General features: G+C 47.3%; 1 protein-coding gene across 1 annotated transcript in view; it reads left to right on the forward strand.

The window, feature by feature from the left end:
- prkcq (protein kinase C, theta) overlaps positions 1 to 27211 on the forward strand; it is a 124057-nt gene that overhangs the window by 36420 nt on the left and 60426 nt on the right. The window contains exons 4-9 of the mRNA XM_086010751.1: positions 5227 to 5389; positions 8066 to 8097; positions 8199 to 8284; positions 13124 to 13253; positions 14654 to 14763; positions 19720 to 19834. Coding sequence (XP_085866877.1) covers positions 5227 to 5389; positions 8066 to 8097; positions 8199 to 8284; positions 13124 to 13253; positions 14654 to 14763; positions 19720 to 19834 — 636 coding nt within the window. The remainder of the gene's footprint in view (positions 1 to 5226; positions 5390 to 8065; positions 8098 to 8198; positions 8285 to 13123; positions 13254 to 14653; positions 14764 to 19719; positions 19835 to 27211) is intronic.

The raw sequence follows: 27211 nt of genomic DNA on the forward strand, positions 1-27211 counted from the left end.
TGACAATCGGCCTAAAGATGTAACTGAAGAAGTTTTACCCGATGTAAGCTGTGTGCTTTACTCAACCCGGCAATATTTAGGCCCCGTGTTTAGTGCTTGTCTGGGGAACGCAGCCTCCATGCACTGCTCTCACCCATTAACATTTGGTGGCAGGTGGTGTCCTCTGGAACCAGGCTGAGATCCACTCTATACTAGAGGCCGAGAGCAGGAACTGCTTTCTCATGCGTTCATTTTGTAGGAACAGGCAGCCTTAACCCAATGGTGGATTCATAGAAAGAAAGATAGACTTGCATTTCTATAGCACCTTTCACGACCACCGGGCGTCTCAAAGCGCTTTACAGCCAATGAAATACTTTTTGAAGTGAAGTCACTGTTGTAATGTGGGAAACGCAGCAGCCAATTTGCGCACAGCAAGCTCCCACAAACAGCAACATGATAATGACCAGATAATCTGTTTTAGTGATGTTGATTGAGGGATAAATATTGGCTAGGACACCAGGGATAACTCCCCCTGCTCTTTATCGAAATAGTGGCCATGGGATCTTTTACATCCACCTGAGAGAGCAGACAGGGCATTGGTTTAACATCTCATCCACAAGACAGCACCCCCAACAGTGCAGCACTCCCTCAGAGTGTCAGCCTAGATTTTTGTGCTCAAGTTTCTGGAGTGGGACTTGAAACCACAACCTTCTGACCCAGAGGCAAGGATGCTACCCACTGAGCCACTGATCCTATCAGGATAGTCAAGCCGGTCTTAGTGGGGTAGACACGGGGAGCCAACGCACGGATGTTACTTACCCACAATACCAAACTGCAGAACCGCTGAAGGTAAAAGTGCCTTAAGGGAAAAAACAATTGACCGAAGCCGAGGACGACTCCCAACTCTATCCTGGCAGCACGCCGCATTTACACACCAAGCACCTTACCAGATTGGTAAATCACGGTTTAACAAACAAACAGTAATTTAGGTCAAGCGAGATGAATAACTCAGCAAGTCTCCAATTGTTACCTCCAGTCACGAGCCTCTTTGTCATGCTGATAATGAGTTTAATGCTGGGGGCTGGGGAATTCAGCTGACTCACAGGATGTAACAATGAAGGTATTAAATGCTATGAAGAGCACAGAATAGTCGCCGGTCAAGCCCCCGCCATCAACGGAGAAAGCACATTTATAGCACACAGCTGTATTCCTTCCTGTGAGTGAAAAGAAAACTACTGTGCACAAAGAAGGCAATAAAAAATAAATACAGTTTCCGTCACTCAATGCAGAAGTGACTTATTTGCTGTTTATTATTCTCTTCATTATATGGCATACTGCACAGTCGCTTAGCTGCATCTCAGCTATGGCTCAGTGGGCGGCACCCTCGCCTGAGTCAGAGGGTTATGGGTTCAAAGTCCCACTCCAGAGATTTGAGCACAAAAATCTAGGCTGACACTCCCAGTGCAGTGCTGAAGGAGTGCTGCATTGTCAGAGCTGCTGTCTTTTGGATGAGAGGTTAAACCAAGGTTCTGTCTGCTCTCTCAGGTGGATGTAAAAGATCCTATGGCCACTATTTCGAAGAAGAGCAGGGGAGTTATCCCTGGTGTCCTGGCCAATATTTATCACTAAAACAGATGATCTGGTCATTATCACATTGCTGTTTGTGGGAGCTTGCTGTGCGCAAATTAGCTGCCGCGTTTCCTGCATTACTACACCTCAAAAGGTACTGCATTGGGATTGGTTGTAAAGCACTTTGGGACATCTGGTGGCTGTGAAAGGTGCTATATAAATGCAAGTCTTTCTTTCTTTCTCCCCAACTGTATTTTTCCATAAGTCTAGAAAAATGCAGTCCATGGTCCAAGTCACAGATATAACGTCCTGTGAGAAGATGCATCTGTTAAACAGATCACAACCCATAGTCTAATGAGTCACTGGAATGAATGGTCATTCCATTAACAATGATGCTCTACAGTTGCGTGTAACACTGGCAGTGCCAATGATGCCAACAAGAAATCAGCTGATGGAAAGAGCTAACACGTGTATGTTTGTTTAAAGGTGTCTTCTTCCTGTACAGAGGGGTTTTTCCAGAGAGGTTTGGTTCCACAATGGAATGCCCCAAAATACCCAACTATGAAAACTTAGCCACGCACGTGACCCTATTGGTTGTCAAGTTATTGTCACACTACTGAATCACAAAGTTTTTTTATTAACTAAGTTTCTTCTAAATTGTTTTTAAGTGAGCGTTTCATTGCATCTCATATCATTCATGACTCCCGTAGGCCATTTAGAATCATAGAATAGTGCAGCACAGAAGGAGGCCATTCGGCCCATCGAGTCTGCGCCGGCTCTTTCGAAAAGCGATCCAGTCAGTCCCACTCCCCCACTCATTCCCCATATCCCTGCAATTGTTTCTCCTTCAAGTATTTATCCAATTCCCTTTTGAAGGCTACTATTGAATCTGTCTCCACCGCCCTATCAGGCAGCGCATTCCAAATCCTAACCACTCGATGCGTAAAAAAGTTTTTCCTCATGTCACCCCTGGTGATAGCTCCCTTCTCACATACCACTTCACGTTCAGTGTCGCTAGTTGTTTTCACATATTGGTCCATACTCACGATTGTATTTGAGCTATCCGTTTTGTTGGGCCCTGTTTCAGCTCTTGTGACACTTTTAATCTGTTTTCTGTTAGCTTTCTAGATTGGTGTCTGTCTCTCCACTTGTCTCCCACTGTCTATTTTTTTCTGCCTTTCACCCTTTTTCTTATTGTCTCTACATCCGTCTGTCTCGCAGTCTTTCTCACTTTTACCTTGCTGCCTCTCGCTTTCTTTCAAAACCTCTTAAAAATTGTCTCTTTAACCACGCTTATGGTTCTCTCCCACACCACCACACCCCCGACCCCGTAGTTTCTCCAGCTCTTACTTAACATTCTCCCCTCCACCTTGTAAAACACTCTGAGATGTTCTTCTAGATGGTTCTGGTATATAAATGCAAGTTGTTGTTATTTATGTAGCCATATTTCTACAAATTTGCACTCCCCCCTCTCCCGTATTTCTCCCCTTCTCAGTGTGTGTCTGTCGTACAGTTTGTATCTGTATCTGTAGGAATGCCCTTTCATCTGCCTCAAAATTGTTTTTTCGGGCGCTGCTTGGACTGCTAAGGCCCCCGTATGGCGGGAAGGAAGCAAGCACACATTCCCGTTCGGAAGTGCGCCCTTCGCCATATTGGGTAGGACAAAAAATATGCGTCCTTTACCCACCCCTGAAACAGGCGTTAGATCCTTTTCATATGCAAATAAGAAAAGAAAAACTTGCATTTCTATAGCGCCTTTCACGACCAATTAAGTACTTTTGGAGTGTAGTCACTGTTGTAATGTGGGTAATGAGGGACCTAGCCTGCCTGAGGCCCACTCTCCAAGATTGGTTTGCCCTGAGGCAGCCGGTGCCAGCCGAGGGATCACCTGCTGGGCCCAACCAAAAAGACAAGTGAGTTACCTGGATGTGGAGCCACATTAAAGGAACCAATCACTGCTGCTCCCCCCTTCCCCCATGCCCAACCGCCACTTCCGGCCCCGAGCCTTGATCTCCCCCAGACCCGACCCCTGCGACCCCCGGACCCGACCCCGACTGCGACCCCAGACCCGACCCTCAGACCTGACCCCCAAACCCCACCCCGGACCTGACCCCGCGACCCCCGGACCCGACCCTGACTCCAACCCCGGACCCGACCCTCAGACCTGACCCCCGAACCCCACCCCGGACCTGACCCCGCGACCCCCGGACCCGACCCTGACTCCAACCCCGGACCCGACCCCCAGACCTGATCCTGCGACCCCCGAACCCGACCCCCAGACCTGACCCCGCGACCTCAGACCCGACCCCCAGACCTGATCCTGCGACCCCCGAACCCGACCCCCAGACCTGACCCCGCGACCTCAGACCCGACCCCCAGACCTGACCCCGCGACCCCCGGACCCAACCCTGAGACCCGATCCCCGGACCTGACCCCCCAGACCTGACCCTGCGCCCCCCGAACCCAACCCCGGACCCGACCGCCAGACCTGACCCCACGACCCCTGAACCCGACCCCCGCGACCTCCAGACCAGATCCCCGTGAGTGGATCCAGGGGTCACAGGGGAATTCCCTCCCTAAACCTCTAAATCCACATGGCTGTAAAAGATTCTGGGAAATCTTGATTTTTATTTGCTCTGTGTGAATTTTGTGGTTCCAATAACTTCATGTTCTAATAACTTCACACGCTCCTCTAATTCTGCCCTCTTGAGCATCCCTGATTTTAATCGCTCCACCATTGGTGGCCGTGCCTTCAGCTGCCGAGGCCCTAAGCTCTGGAATTTCCTGCCTAAACCTCTCCGCTTCTCTACCTCTCTCTCCTCCTTTAAGACGCTCCTTAAATCCTCCTTTAAGACGCTCCTTAAAACCTACCTCTTTGACCAAACTTTTGGTCACCTGCCCTAATTTCTCCTCGTGTGGCTCAGTGTCAAATTTTGTTTTATAACGCTCCTGTGACGTGTTTTGGCCCAGGGCCCTTGGGATGTTTGACTATGTTAAAGGCGCTAGTGTCAGCTGTGGCTCAGTGGGTGGCACACTCGCCTCTGAGTCAAAAGGTTGTGGGTTCACGTTCCACTCCAGGGCCTTGAGTACATAAAAATGCAGGCTGACACTCAAGTGCAGTGCTGAGGGAGTGCTGCACTGTCAGAGGTGCCGTCTTCAAACCGAAGCTCCGTCTGCTCTCTCAGGTGGACGTTAAAGATCCTATGACACTATTTGGAAGAAGAGCAGGGGAGTTCTCCCCGGTGTCCTGGCCAATATTTATCCCTCAACCAACATGACAAAAACAGATTATCTGGTCATTATCACATTGCTGTTTGTGGGAGCTTGCTGTGCGCAAATTGGCTGCCGCGTTTCCTACATTACAACAGTGACTACACTTCAAAAAGTACTTCATTGGCTGTAAAGTGCTTTGAGACGTCCGGTGGTCATGAAAGGCGCTATAGAAATGCAAGTCTTTCTTTTACATAAATACAAGTGTTTGATGTTGTTGCTATAGATAGATAAATGTCGCTTTACAATTTAAACGAGTGGCGCACTTTGTGCCAAGAGTCCGAACCATTGCTTTGTGGCACTGCCACTGAAGGAAAGTAGGTCATTGCTCTCTCAGCCCGTCCAGAGAGGAAGGTGTGATTTCTGCAGCGAGGTGCAATGACTGACATCTGGCTTTCCTCCCACTAGAAAACAAAGGAAATGCAGAAGGTGGAACAGAAGGCTTGTTCGCACTACACCAGCGAAGAGGAGCCATCAAGCAGGCCAAAGTTCATAATGTCAAGTGCCACGAGTTCATCGCCACCTTCTTTCCTCAGCCCACGTTTTGTTCTGTCTGCCATGAGTTTGTTTGGTACTTACCTTTCATTTGCCTCACATTGTAAACGCGGTATTGCATGTCCCTGTAATTCACGGTTAAAAAATAAGATATTTACGGTAAGATTATATAGAATCTTCATCCTTTTATTCAATATTTCATGGGAATTCCGTTTCGAAGCCGTAACAAGTGTGAGGTGCTCGTATCACACAGTGCGATTTAGCACTAGCTATTCCTTCAGGCTTATATTCGCTAGAGTTTAGAAGAATGAGAGGGGATCTCATTGAAACTTATAAAATTCTAACAGGACTAGACAGACTAGATGCAGGAAGGATGTTCCCAATGGCAGGGGAGTCCAGAACCAGGGGTCACAGTCTAAGGATAAGGGGTAAGCCATTTAGGACTGAGATGAGGAGGAATTTCTTCACCCAGAGAGTGGTGAACCTGTGGAATTCTCTACCACACAAGGCAGTTGAGGCCAATTCATTAAATATATTCAAGAAGGAGTTAAATATATTTCTTAAGGCTAAAGGGATCACGGGATATGGGGAGAAAGCAGGGACAGGGTACTGAATTTGGATGATCAGCCATGATCGCATTGAATGGTGGAACAGGCTTGAGGGGCCGAATGGCCTACTCCTGCTCCTATCTTCTATGTTTCAGCTCCCATGTCACATAGCAACTGCAGATCACAGTGCAAATATGGCAGCAAAAGAGCAAGAAGGAACATTGAGACAAAACACACTGCCATGTATTACACTGCCAAAAGTATCTGATATCTCTTTGTGAATTTAAAACAGTAACCTCACATGATTGTTCAACTGAAGAAGTTGTCATCTGAATCCCTCGATGGGAATATTGCCGTTGTAAGTCACTGAGAGATTTACATTCTCCTCAAATATATTATTGGATAAGAATTCCCCAATCTGTTTGCGAAGATTCTGCCTTTTGGTATTTCTAGCCAAGTCGCCAGTGTGTCCTTGTAAAATGTACGTGCACATCGCAGCTCTACCCCTATATTAGCATATAAGAACATAAGAAATAGGAGCAGGAGTCGGCCACTCGGCCCCTCGAGCCTGCTCCGCCATTCAACAAGATCATGGCTGATCTTCTACCTCATCTCCACTTTCCCGCCCAATCCCCACATCCCTAAATTCATGTATCATAGATTGGATTTTCTGGGGTGTCCACTGCCCCGTTTACACTGAAAAATGGAACGGGAGGCGAGTGATTTTTTTTTTTAAATAAACAAGTCCCGTCCATTGGCAGTACAAGGCCCACCCAGCTCAATTCTCGAGCGGGCCTAGAAATGGGTGGTCAGCACTCCCACCTGAAACAGGCGGGAGCCTCTTGTCAATGATTGACCCTGGGTTCTACGCCCATTGTAGGACCCCCGAGGTGATTTTTGGTGAGCCAATGGGTGGGGTGTGTGCCACATGCGCCTTGCCATTGGTCACTGGTCCCTGGTGTGGAGCAGCATAACCAGTGGTCCTTAAACGGACCGCTGCAGGCCGCTCCAAAAACGGGCCAAATTTGTTTTCTTTTGTGCCCTCCTGGCCCCCTATAAAAAACGCTTCAGCCCGCTGCTGGTCCCTGTGTCACCCCCTCCCCAGGATCGTCTTACCTCCCCCCCCTAAACCAGACTGTCATCTGGCTCGGCGTCAAGCACCCACCTACTTGTTGCTCTCCCCGATCGGCGTGCTGCCTCAGAGCGCCCAATCGGTGCTTGCATGCTGATGAAACCCGACCACCAAGCTGGTTTGGGCCTCTCGCTGATACGATCACAATACCCGCCGCCCGCCCGATTATCGCACCAGACGGATGTGACCCCCACCTGAACTCTGACTTGCTGCGATCGTGGATTAGAACATCAGGGGCAGCATGCGTGCTATTTTCCAATCCCCGCTCACATTGGGCCAGATACCTCACCGTGGACGAGGTCCTACCAACATATCTCAGCCTAATGATGACAGAGAGTTACAAAATTGGTCAAAATAAAAGATCAATAGGTTAACCTGAGACAATGGGCTCTGTAGAATGGATATCTCTAAGGTATTGCACTAAGTGATGATGTGCGCCTATGGTCCATTTATGAGTGAGAAGCATCTCACACATGAAAGGACAATGACATTTCCAGTGTGGTATTTAATCATAGTTGTAAAAACAGCAGAAAGGTTACCAAAGCTCTGTGCTGGTAAGCCACGCTGTTATAGCTCTTGGTCTGTAGCCCTGTAGGTTACGGCACTTCAAGTGCATATCTAAGTAATTTTTAAATGCAATGAAGGTTTCTGCCTCTCCCACCCTTTCAGGCAGTGAGTTCCAGACCCCCACCACCCTCTGGGTGAAAAAACCTCTCAACTCCCCTCTAATCCTTCTACCAATTACTTTAAATCTATGCCCCCTGGTTATTGACCTCTCTGCTAAGGGAAATAGGTCCTTCCTATCCACTCTATCTCCACGCCTGATAATTTTATACACCTCAGTCAAGTCTCCCCTCAGCCTCCTCTGTTCCAACCTGCGCCTAGAGCCGGTGGACTTGGGTTATCCCATTGAGAAGAAAGTGTGCATTCCACACCAGTCAAAACAAGAACGTGGGTTTCTCACTGGTTTGGTTTGGACACTCTTGGTCACGGCTTTCTGTGTGTGTCTCAGACACGCAATGGACCAAAGGAAAATGGATGGTTGAATTCTATTTATTCTTGTTTCTTTCAGGGGACTGAATAAGCAAGGCTACCAATGCAGAGGTAGGTTGTTTTGCACTTCCAAAATAATTCTAATTAAAATTTTTGACGTTGCTTGCTTTGAGTTTGAACGCATTAATTCCCGTCTTCTGTTTACTTTCCAGAGTGCAACGCTGCAATCCATAAGAAGTGCATCGATAAAATAATCGCTAAGTGTACGGGATCAGCGGTGAACAGTAGGGAAACCATTGTACGTACCGCGGCCCCAGAGCACACAGAGCCTTTGTGCAGATGTTGTACATTAGAACACAAGGGGAGAGAGAATTTGCCCAGTGCTGGTAGCAGAGTTCAAATCTAGTAGCCTTAACCGAGGGTTATCTCCAGAAAGCCGCATCAGTTGTAGCATATCAACACCTGCAACAGTAAATCTGTGCTGCAGTCACTTTAGCATCAGTAACCTCTCCTCCATCAATGCTTGACTAAATATCATCAGTCACCTGAGAACTCATTTTTAATGTGGAAGCAAGTCATCCTCGGTTCCGAGGGACTGCCTAAGAAGAAGAAGAAGAGAAATATCTGACTAATTACACAACCGACCCTGCGATAATGTATAAATGATTCATATATTTACCATGCTACACAGCTAGCGCTCCATTTCCTCATTTCTCAGACTATTCCACTCAGTTCCATATCGTCTAACAGGTGGATCTCTTCTTACCAAACCGCAACCATTGCTGTTAGTGGAAATAATCCCAACACTCTGGAAAGTTTGAGTGGTCTTCATTAGTGGGCTAGTGGGTACCAATCAAAAAGTAGCACGTGGTACAGCCTCGCTTTCTTTGTTACATTGGGCCAGAACTTCAGGTCCCCACGGGTGAGTACGCGCTGGGTACTCACGTGTAGACCCAACGAAAGTGCCGGTTTCGTGCATGCACTGCGCATGCGCGGGAAACCGGAACTTCCGTTCCCTTAAAGGAAGGGGTTCACAGGTCGAACGCGTGCGCCGGAGAGGCAGCGCGTACGCCTGGAACTTCCGTGTTTTTTGCAGGTTTCTCCGGGAGGGTAAGTCTCCAGCAGTAATTAACGAGCCTAAAAGGCAGTCGGCTGAACAAAAACTATAGTTTTTTCTGGGGGGGGGGGGAGAAGTTTCAAGTCAGCATTTTGATTGCTGCCTCACTATTAAAGTGTTTAGTGGTTAGAATGTGGGACTTGTGAGCAGGTGGAGTAGTTGAGGCGAATAGCATTTAAGGGGAGGCTAGATAAGTACATGAGGGGGAAAGGAATAGAAGGGTATGCCGCTAGGGTGAGATGAAGTAGGGTGAGTGGAGGCTCGTGCAGAGCATGAACCCCAGCACGGCACAGAGGGACTGAATGTTTCTATGCTGTAAATTCAGTGTAACAAAGAAAGTGAGACTGTACCACGTGCTACTTTTTGATTGGTACCCACTAGCCCACTAACTGGCCCACTAGCCCACTAACTGGCCCACTAGCCCACTAACTGGCCCACTAGCCCACTAACTGGCCCACTAGCCCACTAACTGGCCCACTAGCCCACTAACTGGCTCACTAGCCCACTAACTGGCCCACTAGCCCACTAACTGGCCCACTAGCCCACTAACTGGCCCACTAGCCCACTAACTGGCCCACTAGCCCACTAACTGGCCCACTAGCCCACTAACTGGCCCACTAGCCCACTAACTGGCCCACTAGCCCACTAACTGGACCACTAGCCCACTAACTGGACCACTAGCCCACTAACTTGCCCACTAGCCCACTAACTGGCCCACTAGCCCGCTAACTGGCCCACTAGCCCGCTAACTGGCCCACTAGCCCACTAACTGGCCCACTAGCCCACTAACTGGCCCACTAGCCCACTAACTTGCCCACTAGCCCACTAACTGGCCCACTAGCCCACTAACTGGACCACTAGCCCACTAACTTGCCCACTAGCCCACTAACTGGCCCACTAGCCCACTAACTGGCCCACTAGCCCACTAACTTGCCCACTAGCCCACTAACTAGCCCACTAACTGGCCCACTAGCCCACTAACTGGCCCACTAGCCCACTAACTGGACCACTAGCCCACTAACTGGCCCACTAGCCTACTAACTGGCCCACTAGCCCACTAACTGGACCACTAGCCCACTAACTGGCCCACTAGCCCACTAACTGGCCCACTAGCCCACTAACTGGATGTCACTTCGCGAGCATTGTGCTGGTGGTTTTTCACACATTAAAGGTCCAATTTTCTGAACATACGCACATCTGGGAATTAGGCTGCGCTCACCACAGCTTATAATCTATCTTTGATGGAAGGAGAAGCATGAGGAGTGCTCCGCAATTTCCTGATAGGTGCTTCCCAACGGGAAAGGTTCCTCACCGGGAGGGAACTTTTGTAAAATCGGTCATTGCGTGAAGACCACTGGAGGTAAATTAAATATTTTTAAAGAAAGGCCTTAATCCTGCAACTAATGAATAACCAGGTCCGAGACTCTGCCTCATTTCTACAAACAATCATAGGATCATAGAAATTTACAGCACAGAAGGCGGCTGTTCGGCCCATCGTGTCTGCACCGTTTTTTTTTACTTCTTAATCATGCCCCCTTCATTGAAGTCTAAATCATTGATATAAACCACAAAAAGCAATGGACCCTGAGCCCTGCGGAATCCCACTGGAAACAGCCTTCCAGTCACAAAAACAGCCGTCGACCATTACCCTTTGCTTCCCGCCACTAAGCCAGTTTTGGAGCCACTTTCCCTTGGATCCCGTGGGCTTTTACTTTTCGGACCAGTCTGCCACGTGGGACCTTGTCAAAAGCCTTGCTAAAATCCATGCAGACTACATCAAACGCGCTACCCTCATCGACCCCCCTTGTGACCCCCCTCAAAAAATTAAATCAAGTTAGTCAAACACGAAATAAAAACAGAAAATGTTGGAAACAATCAGCGGGTCAGGCAGCATCTGTGGAGAGAGAAACAGAGTTAACGTTTCAGGTCGATGATCTTTCATCAGAACTGGAAAAAGTTAGAGATATAACAGGTTTTTAAGCAACTGTAGGGGCAGGGAAAGGGGGGAGGGGAGGAAAGAACAAAAGGGAAGGTCTGTGATAGGATAGAAAGCAAGAGAGATTAAGGGGGAAAAATTCAGTTGTTTGCGCCTCCCGTTAGCGCCTTAACTAGCGCCCGGGCGCGGCGATGTTTGTGCCGCTCGCGAAATTAACTAGACAATTTGCGGCGGCGCTAAACACTACCGCCACGATCTCCTGCACCGGCAGATTGTGATGTTAGTCGAGTGTGCAACGCCCCGGTAGCGCCCCGGACCAGAAATTGAGTGGCGCCCCCTGCCTTACCGCCTGCCGCTAGCAACGACAGGTTGAGGGGAGCGTTTTGCTGTCAGAAAGGGACTGGGGGAGCGCTATTTAAAGGCGACCGCTTCCTGCCTTTTTTTGTCGGTGACATTTTTGCACCACGCATTCTGAGAGAGAGAGAGAGAGAGAGAGACTTCTGGAGAGATTCAACGCTGTGTGAAGGAGTTTTGGGTACTGAGCAGCACTTTGCAGTTTGATTTTGATTTGATCTTCCTTGCATCGATTTAGAAGAGACTGTGGGGGCTGCACTCTGAGCTCTTTCCCTGGGCCTCTCCATTGTTTTTTCCAGCAGATTTGATGTACAGGTCTCTCCAGGCCGAGATTCAAGGCTGCAATGAGCAGGGTGTGGATGGAGAGCAAGATCGACCCTCCCCTTTAAGAACTGGCCGGCGCCAGTGTCTCTGTGTTCCATTGCTGGCTGACATCACATGGGCTTCGCCAGCGCTCTGAGGTAGCGCCTCGCTCCTCGGTGTTAGCGCCTTAAGAGAGGTGTGTAGCGCCTGATTTAGCGCTCCAATCACCTCCAGGGGGCGATAGAAGCCAAGTTTGCAGTCGGAGGCGATAATTAGCGCCAGGCGCTAAACTTTGCGCCCGGCCGATAATTGCGCCCCAAATGGGGCGATACTGAATTTCTCCCCCTAAGAGACAAAAGGGATGATGGTGAAAGGCAAAAGGAGATGGTAATGGGACAAGTTAAGAAACAAAAGATGCCTCTTGTTGAAGTGTAAATGGCACTGGCAGAATGATCGACAGCTGCCATGTCAGAGAGAGAGAAAAAAAATGAAAAAAAGATAGGGGGCGAGGTTATGGTCTGAAATTGTTGAACTCTATGTTGAGTCCAGAAGGCTGTAAAGTGCCTAATCGAAAGATGAGGCGCTGTTCCTCGAGCTCACGCTGAGCTTCATTGGAACAGTGTAAGAGGCCGAGGACGGAGAGGTCAGAGTGGGAATGGAGCGGAGAATTAAAGTGACAGGCGACCGGAAGCTCGGGGTCACCCTTACGGACTGAACAGAGGTGTTCCACAAAGCGATCACTCAATCTACGTTTGGTCTCCCCAGTGTTGAGGAGACCGCATCGTGAGCAGCAAATACAGTATACCAAATTGCAAGAAGTACAAGTAAATCGCTACCTTCCCTTAACAAGTCATTCTTTACATGGAAACATAGGCACTTATGATCCCTAACACCAACTCCCCTTGACTAATATTAAATCAGTGCAACCTTCTGATTGTCCGGCCTCTAGTTACTGGACCAGACCTTCTGTTGATCTAGACCCTCTCCAGCCCTCAACACTGGGCACTAACCTCACTCCCTTCATGAAACTCTGACAAAAGAATCTACAACGATACTGGCAATATCTTGCGAGAGAGGAAACTAAATTGTTGTTTATGCTAACGGAAAAAAAAAATTTTAATTGTGACATTTGGCAAGGAAAAGTTTAGCTAGTCTTTGATCTGTGGAATCAACCCTTTTTGAGTCAGCTCAGCATTTCCAACCTAACACTTTTCTACTTGACTATACAATATTGACTGCAGCCAACACACAACTTAAGTCAGTGGTAGAACCCCTCTCCTGTATCTTGCCATTTTTGCCCACAGAAGTCATTTAATGTCTGCGTGCTGTGCCATGTTATGTGGCTGTATTTTAATCACATTTACTATTCTCTTTCAAGGGTCCACTAAGCTTTCCGCTCACCATCTGCATTCTCTTTTGCCTTCTAGTTTCACAAGGAGCGATTTAAAATAGACATGCCCCACAGGTTTAAAGTCTACAACTATAAGAGCCCAACGTTCTGTGAGCACTGTGGAACCCTGCTGTGGGGTTTGGCAAGGCAAGGCTTAAAGTGTGAAGGTAAATATAGGGATGGAAGACATTATGTTTCAAGCCTCCATGCTCCTCCTGGCCCCCAAAACAAAACCATTTAGAAAACTTTCCTCTGCTGTTTCCAGAGCGACCTCCGCTGGTCACCTTTAAAGGACCCCACTGCTTCGGCCGTTCCACGTCCAGTGCCAATGAACGGGAGCGTGCACAACATGTGCTCTGCCTATTCCTACCTGTAAATTGGACCGGGGCTCGATTTAAATATTGCAGTAAGGCGCCAGCCTGTTTTGGGCAAAAGCTCTGGTCGCTCACTTCGAGGCCGGTTTGAAAGTCGAGGTGGCAGGATTTCCCTCTGCCGACTGCCCCTGTTTTTCAGTGTGAGCAGGGCGGTCGACAGATCAGAATCACCCCCCGGGGTGTCTAATTGTGACAAAGGTACCTCACGGAAGTAATGCTCGGAGCAAGCTAAAGATCATTAGAGGGCCATTGAAAAAAACCTCTGCTTATCAGACTGCCAATATGGCAAAATCCCAGCTGAAAGGAACTAAGATTACTCCAAAATTCCTCATCCCCTCAGACTGCTAATTGGGTGAATTATGAATTATAGTGACTCTTTTTACTACCATTGCTCACCGCAAAGATAATCACGGATCTTGTAAATGAAAATTATACCTTGTCTGAGTTAAATTTCGGTTTATGAAAATCCAACAACTGACCTGTTTCCAACTCCCGTAGACTGCACGGTCTGTTTATGGGAAGCAGCTGAATATCATATAATCAGTCTTTTAGTGACTAGTGTAATAGGGTGAATCGGACAACCTCTGATCAGTCATTTTTTTTTATTCCTTCGCGGGATGTGGGCGTCGCTGGCAAGGCCAGCATTTATTGCCCATCCCTAATTGCCCTCGAGAAGATGGTGGTGAGCCGCCTTATACAATGGAGTGGCTCGCTGGGCCATTTCAGAGGACAGTTAAGAGTCAACCCCATTGTTGTGGGTCTGGAGTCACATATAGGCCAGACCGGGTCAGGGCGGTAGATTTCCTTCCCTAAAGTGCATCAGTGAACCAGATGGGTTTTTAACGACAATCCGGTAGTTACATGGTCACCGTTACTGATACCAGCTTTTTAAATTCCAGATTTATTTAGTTAACTGAATTTAAATTTCCCCAGCTGCCGTGGTGGGATTTGAACTCATCGCCGAGGAGTTTGTCGCGAGCAGTGGCGCAAAATGGAACTGAGTATCAAGCGCTGCGTATAGTGGGCGGCTGACCCGATGCCGCCCGTTCTGTGCGCCACCGCCTGTGTCGAATTTCTAGCCCCACGTCTCGCGGATCAGTCATCCGGGCCTGTGGATTACTGGTCCAGTAACATGACCACCATGCTGCTGCTCCCCAAGTAATGCCGTTGCGTTTGCTTGTCTTCCCTGCCAGAATGCTGCATGAATGTTCATCACAAGTGTCAGAACAAAGTAGCAAACCTGTGCGGGGTTAATCAGAAAATGATGGCTGAAGCTCTAGCTCAAATAGAGAGTGAACAACAGGTACGGAACCTATTGGTGTTTCTTGGGTTACCATTTTGAGTCAGCCTTGTGCAGTCTCCTGCGTCACAGAAAATGGCATGAAGTGAAAGGTCAGTAAATGCAAAGTAGCTCCCCTCTGAGTAATATTGGTTATTGTTCCATTAGCTGAATGGTCACACGAAGTACAAAACAACAGTTTCTTCTATATCAGCAAAATTAAGACAGTACAAGTATCTTACTGTAGAAAAGAAGTGTCTCGTTCGCACGTTTACGCCGGTTCATTGAACTGACCTTTTTTTACGGTCCAAAAAATCCTGCCCAGGTTGCCGCACAGCGCTTGCAGGGAAACATAATTCTTTCACTTATACTTGGTTTTTATTTTTAGCAAGTTATTTTTATTTGGGACTTCTCCTCGATGTACCCAAAGAGTGTTCAAGGTCTGCAGATAGCAAATCGCAGATAGGGGTGGGAGAGGTTTCGAAAGAAAAGAAAGACTTTCATTTCTATAGCGCCTTTCACCACCTCAGGACGTACCGAAGCGCTTTACAGCCAATGAAGTACTTTTTGAAGTGTAGTCACTGTTGTAATGTAAGAAACGTGGCAGCCACTTTGCGCACAGCAAGCTCCCACAAACAGCAATGTGATAATGATCAGATAATGTGTTTTTTAATGATGTTGGTTGAGAGATAAATATTGGCCAGGACACCGGGGATAACTCCCCTGCTCTTCTTCGAAATAGTGCCGTGGAATTTTTAAAAATTCATTTATTGTATGTGGGCGTCGCTGGCATGGCCAGCATTTATTGCTCATCTGTAATTGCCCTCGAGAAGGTGGTGGTGAGCCGCCTTCTTGAACCGCTGCAGTCCGTGTGGTGAAGGTACTCCCACAGTGCGGTTAGGGAGGGAGTTCCAGGATTTTGACCCAGCGACGATGAAGGAACGGCCGATATATTTCCAAGTCAGGATGGTGTGTGACTTGGAGGGGAACTTGGAGGTGGTGGTGTTCCCATGCGCCTGCTGCCCTTGTCCTTCTAGGTGGAAGAGGTCGCGGGTTTTACGCCCACCTGAGAGAGCAGACGGGGCCTCGGTTTATCGTCTCATTCGAAAGACAGCATCTCCGACAGTGCGGCGCTCCCTCAGCACTGCCCTGGAGTGTCAGCCTATAATTTTGTGCTCAAGTCTCTGGAGTGGGGCTTGAAACTGTCTGTGGTTAAAGTGGGGATGTGTTAAGATATATGATTTTTGATCATAGAGAATGTGCTGACCATTTACTCCATGAATCTTCCCAGCTGTTCTCGATCTCAGACGAAGGCCTGAATTAGACCCTTGGCATATTTAGGAGTGTAGTCACTGTTGTAATATATTTAGGAGTGAATATAAATTGAACGCGGTGTTGCCAGGGAGTGATTACAATGAACGGGCACCAATAATAATTCAATGTTAATGCAGAAACTCATGTGTATAACCATCGTGTGTAACCTGAGATTAGATAATGGTCCTGCATTCATCATCAACAACAACAACTTGCATTTATATGATGTCTTTCAAGCAATAAAATGTCCGAAGGCATTTCGCAGGAGTGTCATCAGTCAAAATTTGACACCGAGCCACATAAGGAAAAATTAGGGCAGAAGAGGTCGGTTTTAAGGAGCGTCTTAAAGGAGGAACGAGAGGTCGCGAGGCGGAGAGGTTTAGGGAGGGAATTCCCGAGCTTAGGGCCCCGACAACAGAAGGCACAGCCGCCAGTGGTGGAGCGATTAAAATCGGGGATGCTCAAGAGGTCAGAATTAGAGGAGCGCAAATATCTTGGAGGGTTGTGGGGCTGGAGGAGATTACAGAGATAGGGAGGGGGCGAGGCCATGGAGAGATTTGGAAACATGGATGAAAATGTTCCCAATAGGATACCTGCTATTATTGATAATAGGCATGGTAATTCATCAAATAGCTTTGTTGACAGCAGTGTGATGCTCAGAGCCAGTGTGTCTCATGTCATTAATACTCATTGATACCAGAGAATTAACTTGCGGTGGCATTGTTAGAAGTTTAATAAGAAATGATTAGCAGTTGATTCTGTTCCCAGTATTTATAATAATATTGGCAGCAAACCAAAGAGCATATGCATCTGCAAGCGCTAAAATTTTTGAAAATCAAGACGCAAGTATGTTATTCAAACGCCTGAGGTCACTCGTTTCCCTCTTCATGTGGGCATGCCTTCATTTATGCCGTTGAGCATCTTATAATACATCTTATAATACTAACTGAAAACCATACATATTTTAGAATAACCCCAGAAATAATGATTAATTGGCCCATAATCGCCGATCGGAGGCTTCCCGCGTGCGGAGGCCTCCGATCTGGAAAAAATCTACGCTCTTACCTGAGGGCTCCCGAGGTCCGGACACTTCCGATCCTGGGCCTCTCCACAGTCGAAATGCGCAGGGCCCACGTATCCCAAGGGCGCAGGTGGTTCGCAAGCGTCCCTGGGATCATGTGGGCCATGGGGAGCCAATGGGAGAAGGGAATCTCCCTTCATACACTTGACAGGTAGACCTGTCAAATATATGAATGGGGATCACTCCAAAAACACATCAAAACATTAAATTAATTTTTTTTTTAAATCATGTTTTTAAAATGAGTTAAAATTACATTAAATTAAATATTTTAAACAAAAATTTAATTTTTGGAAATAAAAAATTAAAGTTTTTAACGGGGCTAAAAATAAACTTACCTATTTTAAAAGTATTTTCAAATTGTAAATGAGTGAAAAAATTTTTTTTTAACTTTTTTAAACTCTTAGGGCTAGAAATTCAGTAGGCGTTGCGCCCAGTTTTCGCCCAAAGAGAGCTTTTGCGCCACTTGATGAGGTTGCGCCGATATTCAGCGCTGCGGTAATGGCGGCGTTAGCCAGTAGCGCTGCGCCGCCGCCGATGACGTCATCGGCGTGCGCAGTGCCCCGCTACCGCCCCGATACCAGCCCGACCGCCATATTGAGTAGCGGCCGCCTCTTCCGTAGCGGCCGCAAACAACGTTCAGAGACCGGGGCCGTACTGCAGCCTTAGTGGGGCGAGTTAAGGTGGAGGTGCGGCCGGCCGCTTTTTCGGCGGCCGCCTGCCCGCACCTCCTTCCCTGGCCTCCTCCACCACCCCCCCCCCCCCGCGGCATTGCCGGCTGTTTTCCGGGAGCCCCGCACTTCTCCGTGGTGCCGGGCTCATTTGCCGGCACTAGCGAGCGGCGATCTCGCTGTTGCAGGCACCTCCCCCTTAAGAGAGGGAGGAAGGCCCGCAGTACCGCAGCCTGCCGCTCCGCAGCGGGTGGCGCTGCGGCAACTAGCGCGCCGAAATTCAGTTTCAGCGCCCCAAGCGGGGGCGGCCACACCCTTGAACAGCGGCCGTCTTCGACTTGGGGCGCTGAAACTGAATATCCGACGGGCGCGAGTGCCTCCACGCCCAGCGGTAACTTCTGGGCGCAAGCGAGCTGGCGGGGCCTAACTGAATTTCTGGCCCTTATGCTGGTAAAAGCAGGCCTTACGCTGTTTTTACCAGGCGTAAGATTTCTAAGGGTTTTCTGCGGGCGGAGGTTCTCCAGAAAGCGGAACTCTCCCCCCGCAGAGGCTCTTCTCCAGGGCAGGCGGAGAATCTGTCAGGAGCATTCTTGACAGACCGGAAATGCCGGTTTTCAGCACATGCGCTGTGCATGCCTGAAACTGGCATTTGCGAGGTCCCTACGGGTGTGTACACAGCCCGTACACACCCGTAGGCATCGGAAAATACGGGCCATTATTTTCGGGCCGCTGCGCATTTGCCATGTATCAAAACCCATGACAATGCTGAGGAGCTTCCAAGCCAACCTACTGAGGAATCCACATAAACGGAGTTTCTGTTTGTGTGACAGGGAGTGCACGCGCTGTCCCCGTAGGGACATATGGCACTTAGCAAAGGCCAGTAAACCTAGGTGCAGGTTGGCAAGAGCCAAGGTCCAAGAATGTATAGGGGCGCTACTGAAGTTTAACCAGTCAACTTAACCAGAGGAGTGCCAGCCCTGGCTCAGTGGGTAGCACACTCGCCTCTGAGTCAGAAGGTTGTGGGTTCAAGTCCCAGAGAATTGAGCACAAAAATCTAGGCTGACACTCCAGTGCAGTACTGAGGGAGTGCTGCACTGTCAGAGGTGCCGTCTTTTGGATGAGATGTTAAACCGAGGCCCCGTCTGCTCTCTCAGGTGGATGTAAAAGATCCTGCAGCACCATTTCAAAGAAGAGCAGGTGTCCTGGCCAATAGTTAACCCTCAATCAACATCACTGAAGCAGATTATCTGGTCATTATCACATTGCTGTTTGTGGGAGCTTGCTGTGCGCAAATTGGATGCTTTTTTACTGCATTCTGACAGTGACTACACTTCAAAAGTACTTCATTGGTTGTAAAGTGCTTTGGGACGTCCGGTGGTCGTGAAAGGCGCTATATAAATGCAAGTCTTTCTTTCTTTCAGTTAAAACTTCAGAATCTGGGGCATTGTGTGCCAGAGCTACCTGAAGGCAAGTGGAATCTCAGCCCTCAAAGGACAGGGTCACCCTTCCAGGTCTCATCAATGAGCCAAGCTGACTGGTTAATCATCAGCAAGGCTGTTGAGGACTTGACTGTCTCAGATACCAGATTACTGCGTCTGAGACAGACGATTTGCTTTGTTTCCAATCCCCCATTGCCAGGCATAACATCTCAAACTGGACCTCAAAGAGACCCTGTTATCTCCTCCCCTCTCAGGAAGAAAAAGGCTAAAAATAGTAAATCAATGCCAGATAATTTTATCTGATTTTGGCAAATAATTCAATTCCAAATACATTTTGGTTGAGTAAGTACACATGAGCGTGCTGGGGATACTGGGATTAGAGTATCGGAGTGAATAGGAATGGACTCAGATTGTGTGTGGTGTTTTTTTCTTAGCCGCTGATTCTATAACGTCCTGTTTATGCGTCTCTTTGATCCAGGCACGTAATTTGCGTGATCATGAACAGGTAGGTCGGGAAGGACCTGTTGAAATTAACCAGGGCGTTCTCAAACAACCAACGGAAGTTGAACAGGCCGCTGCCTCTGTTAAGAGAGGTACTGTAACACATTTAGACCATTTTATTTATTGCTTTCCTGGTATGAAATTTATGTAATTTGTGAAAGAGATAAACCTTCTCTAAAACTTAACTATAACATGTCGAACCAGAATACAATAGATCTTATAAAACAGAAAATTGCTGGAAATACTCAGCAGGTCAGGCAGCATCTGTGAAGAGAGAAACAGAGTTAACAGGCTGGATTTTCACTGAGGAGGCGAGTAGGAGGCGGGACTACAACTTTTGGGGTTGTAGTCCCGCCTCCATCGAGTTGTGGCCAACCCACGCGATTTAGACTTGATTGACCTTGTTGAGCCCGCCCAGCGGGCTCAGCAGGCCAATTAAGGGCCACCCGGCAACAGCTAACGTCACAAATTGAAATTTCATCTGTCAAGACCTTTTGACAGATGAAATATCAGCGTTTCACAGCTGTTTGAAGCTGTCAAACACTGACAATCTGCACTCCAGGTTAATTCCTTCCTCTCAGGATGATTTAGAGATCTCCCCAGAACAGAAAGCAGAGGCTGCAGATTTTGACAGCTGGTGGCCATTCTGCTTTCTGTGCCGGTGAGATGAGGGACTCCCGAGACCTGAAGGAAGGAAGGCTATAAAGATAAGTAAAGGTTAGTAGAACTTCTTTAAACACTTTAGACAGACCAAACACACTTACCTCTGCACTCATGCACCCATCACTCACCTGAACACCGGACATCACGACCCCTCCAAGCCCTTCATCCCGACGGCCCGCCTCGCTAACTTGGCGTGGTTTGGAGCTGTCGGCAATCCCACATTTCAACAATGAAAATAGGGATTAGGCTAAATACTGCCTGTTAACTACCTGTTAACAGGCAGTTAATTGGCACTAATCCCCTTCCCGCCTCGCGGAGGCGGGTCCCAGTGCGGGGCGGGTACCCGCCTCCTTTGAAACTGGCATGGAGGTGGGTTGGGGGCGGGATGGGGTCGGGAACCCCAATTTCGGGATTCTAAACCCCCACACGCCTCCAATCCCGACTCCACGGCCCAAGGAAAATCCAGCCCAACGTTCCAGGTCGATGACCTTTCGTCTGACGAAAGGTCTTCGACCTGAAACGTTAACTCTGTTTCTCTCTTCACAGATGCTGCCTGACCTGCTGAGTATCTCCAGCATTTTCTGTTTTTATTTCAGATTTCCAGCATCTGCAGTATTTTCTTTTTGTACAATAGATCTTATATTGCTTTAGAAACTATACTAAAAAGGTTTTTATTTAGCCTCTCAATTAAAGATTCTTAACAGACGCATATAATATATATTAGATCCCTCTGAAAAGGGATAGTTACAGTATATGGAGTTAGGTCGCAGATCAGCCATGATCGCATTGAATGGTGGAACAGGCTCGAGGGGCTAAACGACCTCCTCCTGTTCCTGTGTTCCCATTAATAAGTTAAATTTCACTAGTAATTGACTTTATGACAGAATGTACATGTAGCTTAGAGATGAGTATCAGAGCTGAATTCTGACACACATCAGTCTACTTGGCCCAAAGTGTTGAACATTTGGCAAAGTCCATGCTGAGGTCTCACTGGGACTCAAAGTGACCCATCCCATTTCAAAAAGCACAAAGCTCAGGAACTTTCTGCACCTGAGTATTATAATCCTCCTTCGCCCTTCGCCCTGCAAAAAATAACAAAAAGATTGATTAAGAAAGGGAAGATAGATTATGAAAGTAAATTAGCAAAAAATATAAAAACAGATAGTAAGAGTTTTTATAGTTATATAAAAAGAAAAAGGGTGGCTAAAGTAAATGTTGGTCCCTTAGAGGATGAGACCAGGAAATGAATGGTGGGAAATATGGAGATGGCAAAAACACTGAATGAATATTTTATATCAGTCTTTACAGTAGAAGACACTAAGAATATCCCAACACTGGACAAACAGGGGGCTAAAGGGGGGGAGGAGCTAAACACGATCAAAATCACTAAGGAAGTGGTACTCGGTAAAATAATGGGACTCAAAGTGGATAAATCACCTGGACCTGATGGCTTACATCCTAGGGTCTTGAGGGAAGTGGCGGTAGGGATTGTGGATGCATTGGTAATAATTTTCCAAAACTCCCTGGACTCGGCAAAGGTCCCAGCAGACTGGAAAACTGCTAATGTAACACCCTTATTTAAAAAGGGCAGTAGACAGAAGGCTGGAAACTATAGACCGGTTAGCCTAACATCTGTGGTAGGTAAAATTTTGGAGTCCATTATTAAGGAGACAGTAACAGGACATTTGGATAATCATAATTTAATCGGACAAAGTCAGCATGGTTTTATGAAGGGGAAGTCATGTTTGACAAATTTGCTGGAGTTCTTTGAGGAAGTAACATATAGGGTGGATAAAGGGGAACCAGTGGACGTAGTGTATTTAGACTTCCAAAAGGCATTTGATAAGGTGCCTCACAAAAGATTATTGCTTAAGATAAAAAATCACGGGATTGGGGGTAATATTCTGGCATGGATAGAGGATTGGCTATCTAACAGAAGGCAGAGAGTTGGGATAAATGGTTCATTCTCAGACTGGCAATCAGTAACTAGTGGTGTTCCGCAGGGGTCAGTGCTGGGTCCCCAACTCTTTACAATCTATATTAACGATTTGGAGGAGGGGACCGAGTGTAACATATCAAAGTTTGCAGATGATACTAAGATGGGAGGGAAAGTAGTGAGTGAGGAGGACATAAAAAACCTGCAAGGGGACATAGACAGGCTAAGTAAGTGGGCAGAGATTTGGCAGATGGAATACAATACTGGAAAGTGTGAGGTTATGTACTTTGGCAGGAAAAATCGTAGAGCAAGTTATTATCTTAATGGCAAGAAACTGGAAAGTACTGAAGTACAAAGGGATCTGGGGGTCCTTGTGCACGAAACTCAAAAGGTTAGTATGCAGGTGCAGCAAGTGATTAAGAAGGCCAATGGAATGTTGGCTTTCATTGCTAGGGGGATAGAATATCAAAATAGGGAGGTATTGCTTCAGTTGTACAAGGTATTGGTGAGACTGCACCTGGAATACTGCGTACAGTTTTGGTGTCCATACTTAAGAAAGGACATACTTGCTCTCGAGTCAGTACAAAGAAGGTTCACTTGGTTAATCCCAGGGATGAGGGGATGGACATATGAGGAGAGGTTGAGTAGATTGGGACTCTACTCATTGGAGTTCAGAAGAATGAGAGGCGATCTTATTGAAACATATAAGATTGTGAAGGGGTTGGATCGGGTGGATGCGGGGAAGATGTTCCCGATGATGGGTGAAACTAGAACTAGGGGGCATAGTCTTAGAATAAGGGGCTGCTCTTTCAAAACTGAGATGAGTAGGAACTACTTCACTCAGAGGGTGGTAGGTCCATGGAATATGCTGCCCCAAAAAGCTGTAGAAGCTACATCATTACATAAATTTAAAACAGAAATAGACAGTTTCCTAGAAGTAAAGGGAATTAAGGGTTACGGGGAGCGGGCAGGAATTTGGACATGAGTCTAGGTTCGGATCGGTCATGGCCCTGTGGGTAGCGGAGCGGGCCCAGGGGCCGTGTAGCCTGATCCTGCTCCTATTTCGTGTGTCTAATTCTGTTAGATTCAGGAGATGGTTCTGTGATAGTGGATGGGCGGTTAGGGTCAGATCAGCCATGATCTTATTGAATGGCGGAGCAGGCTCGAGGGGCCGATTGGCCTACTCCTGCTCCTATTTCTTATGTGCTTATCCTTCGCGCATTATAAGTACAGCCTAAATTGATAGGTTCTGGGGAAACCAGATGCGAAACATGAACATGAAAATATATCCATAATGTTGCAGATAGACAGTGCTGAGCATGACCTCCTACTCCTGTGACACATAAAGCACCTCCACCATTGAGCCAGTTTGTTTTCTTCAAATAAAGGTTTATTTGCTTCTCACATCGGACATCCCGTGGCCAAAACTGGGACAAAATCCCCAGCCTTGCCACAGGAGTAGGTTCGATTAGATAGACATTAGGGTATCAATGTCTGATAGGGTTATTTAATCTGCCCTGTCCGGATTTTTGTGTTTTCTTATCAGGTTTCTCTGAGATTTAGGGGGGAAAATTGGGTTGCTTTACGCCTCCCGTTTGCGCCCCGAGGGGGTGTTAACGGGGCGCAAAGCACCTAGCGCCCGGGCGTGACGCGCTTATGCCTTCCACGAAATTCAGCAGGAGGTTAACGGCGGCGGTAGCTGGTAGCGCCCCGTGGCACTGCGCCTCCGGCGATGTCGGCATCGCCGTGCACTGCACCCCGCTCACGCCCTGGATGCAAACTTGGGTTGCGCCCCCTGACCTACCGCTGGACGCTATGCCTGACGGGGTCAGGGTGCCGTGTGTGCGACCAGGGCGGCGCAAATTAAAGGGCAGGTGCCGGGCGGCCATTTTTTTGGGGCCGCATGCCAGCAGCTGCCCCCTCAGGCCTCCTCCTGCGGGGTGCCGGCCACAATCGGTCAGCCCACCACTCCTCTTGAGTGCCAGGCTCTTTTGCTGGCACCCCGCTCCCCGGTGGCCCAGCAGGGTCCTGGTGCATGCTGCACTAGGCCCCTCCCCTTTAATCAGGGGAGGGAGGCCTGCAGTACCGTGGTGCTACGTGCTGATGCACGTGACGCTGTTGCACGTAGGGCCGCGATATTGAAAGGTAGCACCCCAAGAGGGAGAGGGAGTGCTTCCAGTAGCACCACGCCTCCTGCTTGGGGCGCTACCATTCAATTTCCGGTGTGGGGGCGCTAACTTTTTTGGGGTACTAAAAGTAGCGCCCCGGTGAAGTTAATGCCCCAAAGGGGACGCGACCCAATTTTTCCCCCTTAAGGTGTTGGCACCAGCTGGCGCTGGGGGATGGGCCTTCAGGAAATACCATGTGGACTGTCCTTTTCAGGACCAACAGAAGAAAAAGCTATGCACTTAGGTCATCTGGTAGCATCAGTAAACAATCCTATCCTCCCTAGGTGCCCATACAAAGAGCAAATGAAGCAGGTTAATAAAAGAATCTTAGGATATAAGGGCCTGAGACACAAACTGGAGTTTTACCCTCAGTTTGGACTGTGTGCCTATGCCTACCTCTGAAAAAACGAAGTACCCACACCATAGCTGCACCAGTATCTGGCAAAGGCTTTAAATACAGTGAAAAATGTACTACACGATTCACGAGCATCTAGGCAATAGCGATCATAACATCATAAGTTTTAAGATAATGATTGAGAGAAACATAAGTAAGACAAAGACCAAAGTAATAGGTTTGGCGGGGGGGGAGATAATTATAAGGGATGAAGATGGAAGGTAAACTGGTAAAAAATATTGACAAAGAGAACAGCAGTGGAAAATATTTAGCAAGGTGTTCAATCGAGTTCAGGAGAAATATATACCGCTAAACAACAAGAACAAACTAGCCAATAATGAGACACCGTGGATGAATAAAGAGATTAGGGTAAAATTGAAACCAAAGAAAATGGCACACACTAAGTAAATAGACAATAAAGGAGAGGATGACAAAAGGGTATACGAAGACGTTCGGAAATAAGTCAAAAAAACAATTAGGAAGGCAAAGGGGAGCTACAAAATGAAATTATCAAAGAATATAAAAAGAAATAGTATTCTACAGACACATAAACAACAGAAGGAAATTTTAGATAAGGAAAAGGCCCCTTAGGGATGCACAAGTTAAACTCAGGTAATGACAGTGAAATGGCAGAAATATTGAATAATTACTTTGCCTCAGTATTCACCAGGGAGTCTAATAAGGTGGACATGACATTAGAAGAAGAAATCAAAAAGGATATCAAGACATTTAAGATAGAAAGAAAGGAGATAATTGATAAACTAGACAAACGTGGAGAGGATAAAACCCCTGGCGCATACTAAAAGAAGGAAGAGATAGCAGAGGCACCTATAAAATTCAATAGAAAAGTGAACTGACAGACAGTTAATATTATTCCTATATTTAAAAAGGGAGATAGAACAAAATCCAGGGTATTATAAACCAGTTAGCTTCATGTCAGAAAACAAAGATCAGCATAGACCTGTTGGGCCTACAAAAAAATCACTAGATTTAAGTGTAAATGATAAACTAAAGACTTGGGGTCTGAAATTATATTGTGCGATACGAGTAATAATCAGTAATATGTTCATCTGAAATCCCGCTTTTTCCTATTTTAGCAGAGGAGTTAACTCATTTAAACTTAATGAGTTAACACATCCCCCAAAACAATCAAGATCATTCAGGAGAAACTTCTTTCCCCAGAGAGTGGTGAGAATGTGGAACTCGCTATCACAGGGAGTGGTTGAGGCGAATCGTATCGAGGCATTTAAGGGGAAGCTGGATAAACACATGAGGGAGAAAGGAAGAGAAGGATATGCTGATAGGGTTAGAGGAAGAGGGGCGGGAGGAGGCTCGTGTGGAGGATAAACACCGGCACGGACCAGTTGGGCCGAATGGCCTGTTTCTGTGCTGTACAGTCTATGTAATGTAATGAACTTCAGATGAATGTGTTAATGATTGTCACCTAGTATCCTTCAGCATAATCTCAGGGTTTTCAAGTACACAATGATGAATTTATACACCTGCCAGTCTGAAACATTTGCTTCTTCCTTTCGCCTGGGGGTCTTGCCTCCCTTATATAATAGCTCAAATCTTCAGGAAAATCCTCGAGCTAGCTGTGGTTATAACTCAAGAACTTCAAAAGCTGTCAGACTTCTCCCACTGTGGCAGCTCTTTTCTCTTTCAGACGAGTTACAGCCTCAATGTCTTCAGGGTCTATTCAACCTACCCTTCCCCCTCCCTCAGGAGGCGAGCGAGTCTCACGTCTGATTTCACTTAATGGGTTTCAGTTACACACATAATTTTCTATAAATATACAAGTACTTGGCAGATTCATGTCTTCAAAAATCACAGACTACTTGAATGGTCATATTTTAAATCTGCGGTTGCCTTGAGGCAGCGCGGTCCCTTCTATACCAATGGTACCCTCCAGCAAGCTGCTGTGCAGTCTTCTGGTCACATTGTTTAATATCAATCAGCTGCTGGATAAGTTCAGTGTCACTCTTTCCTCACAAGTGACTCGCCGCAACGTAAACGATTTTGTGCTGCTTTGATTTCCCAGTATAAATTGTTAACCTGAAGACCATGAGGGAAAAGACAGGGTCTGGCAGGTGTTGCTTGTGTTTCATGTTTACTTTCAGTTGTGAGGGAATGCGATCACTGACCGTGCTCAGTGTCCACTCCCTCTTTCTCCCTCAAGTGGCTATTTCAGGAACAATAAATGAATGAAATAAAGACTTGCATTTATATACCTGCCATAAGAACACAAGAATTAGGAGCAGGAGTCGGCCATTCAGCCCCTCAACCCTGCTCCGCCATTCAATAAGAT

Source organism: Somniosus microcephalus, chromosome 17 (genome assembly GCF_052327205.1).
Source record: "Somniosus microcephalus isolate GS21.2 chromosome 17, FLI_Smic_1.0, whole genome shotgun sequence".
Classification (NCBI taxonomy): domain Eukaryota; kingdom Metazoa; phylum Chordata; class Chondrichthyes; order Squaliformes; family Somniosidae; genus Somniosus; species Somniosus microcephalus.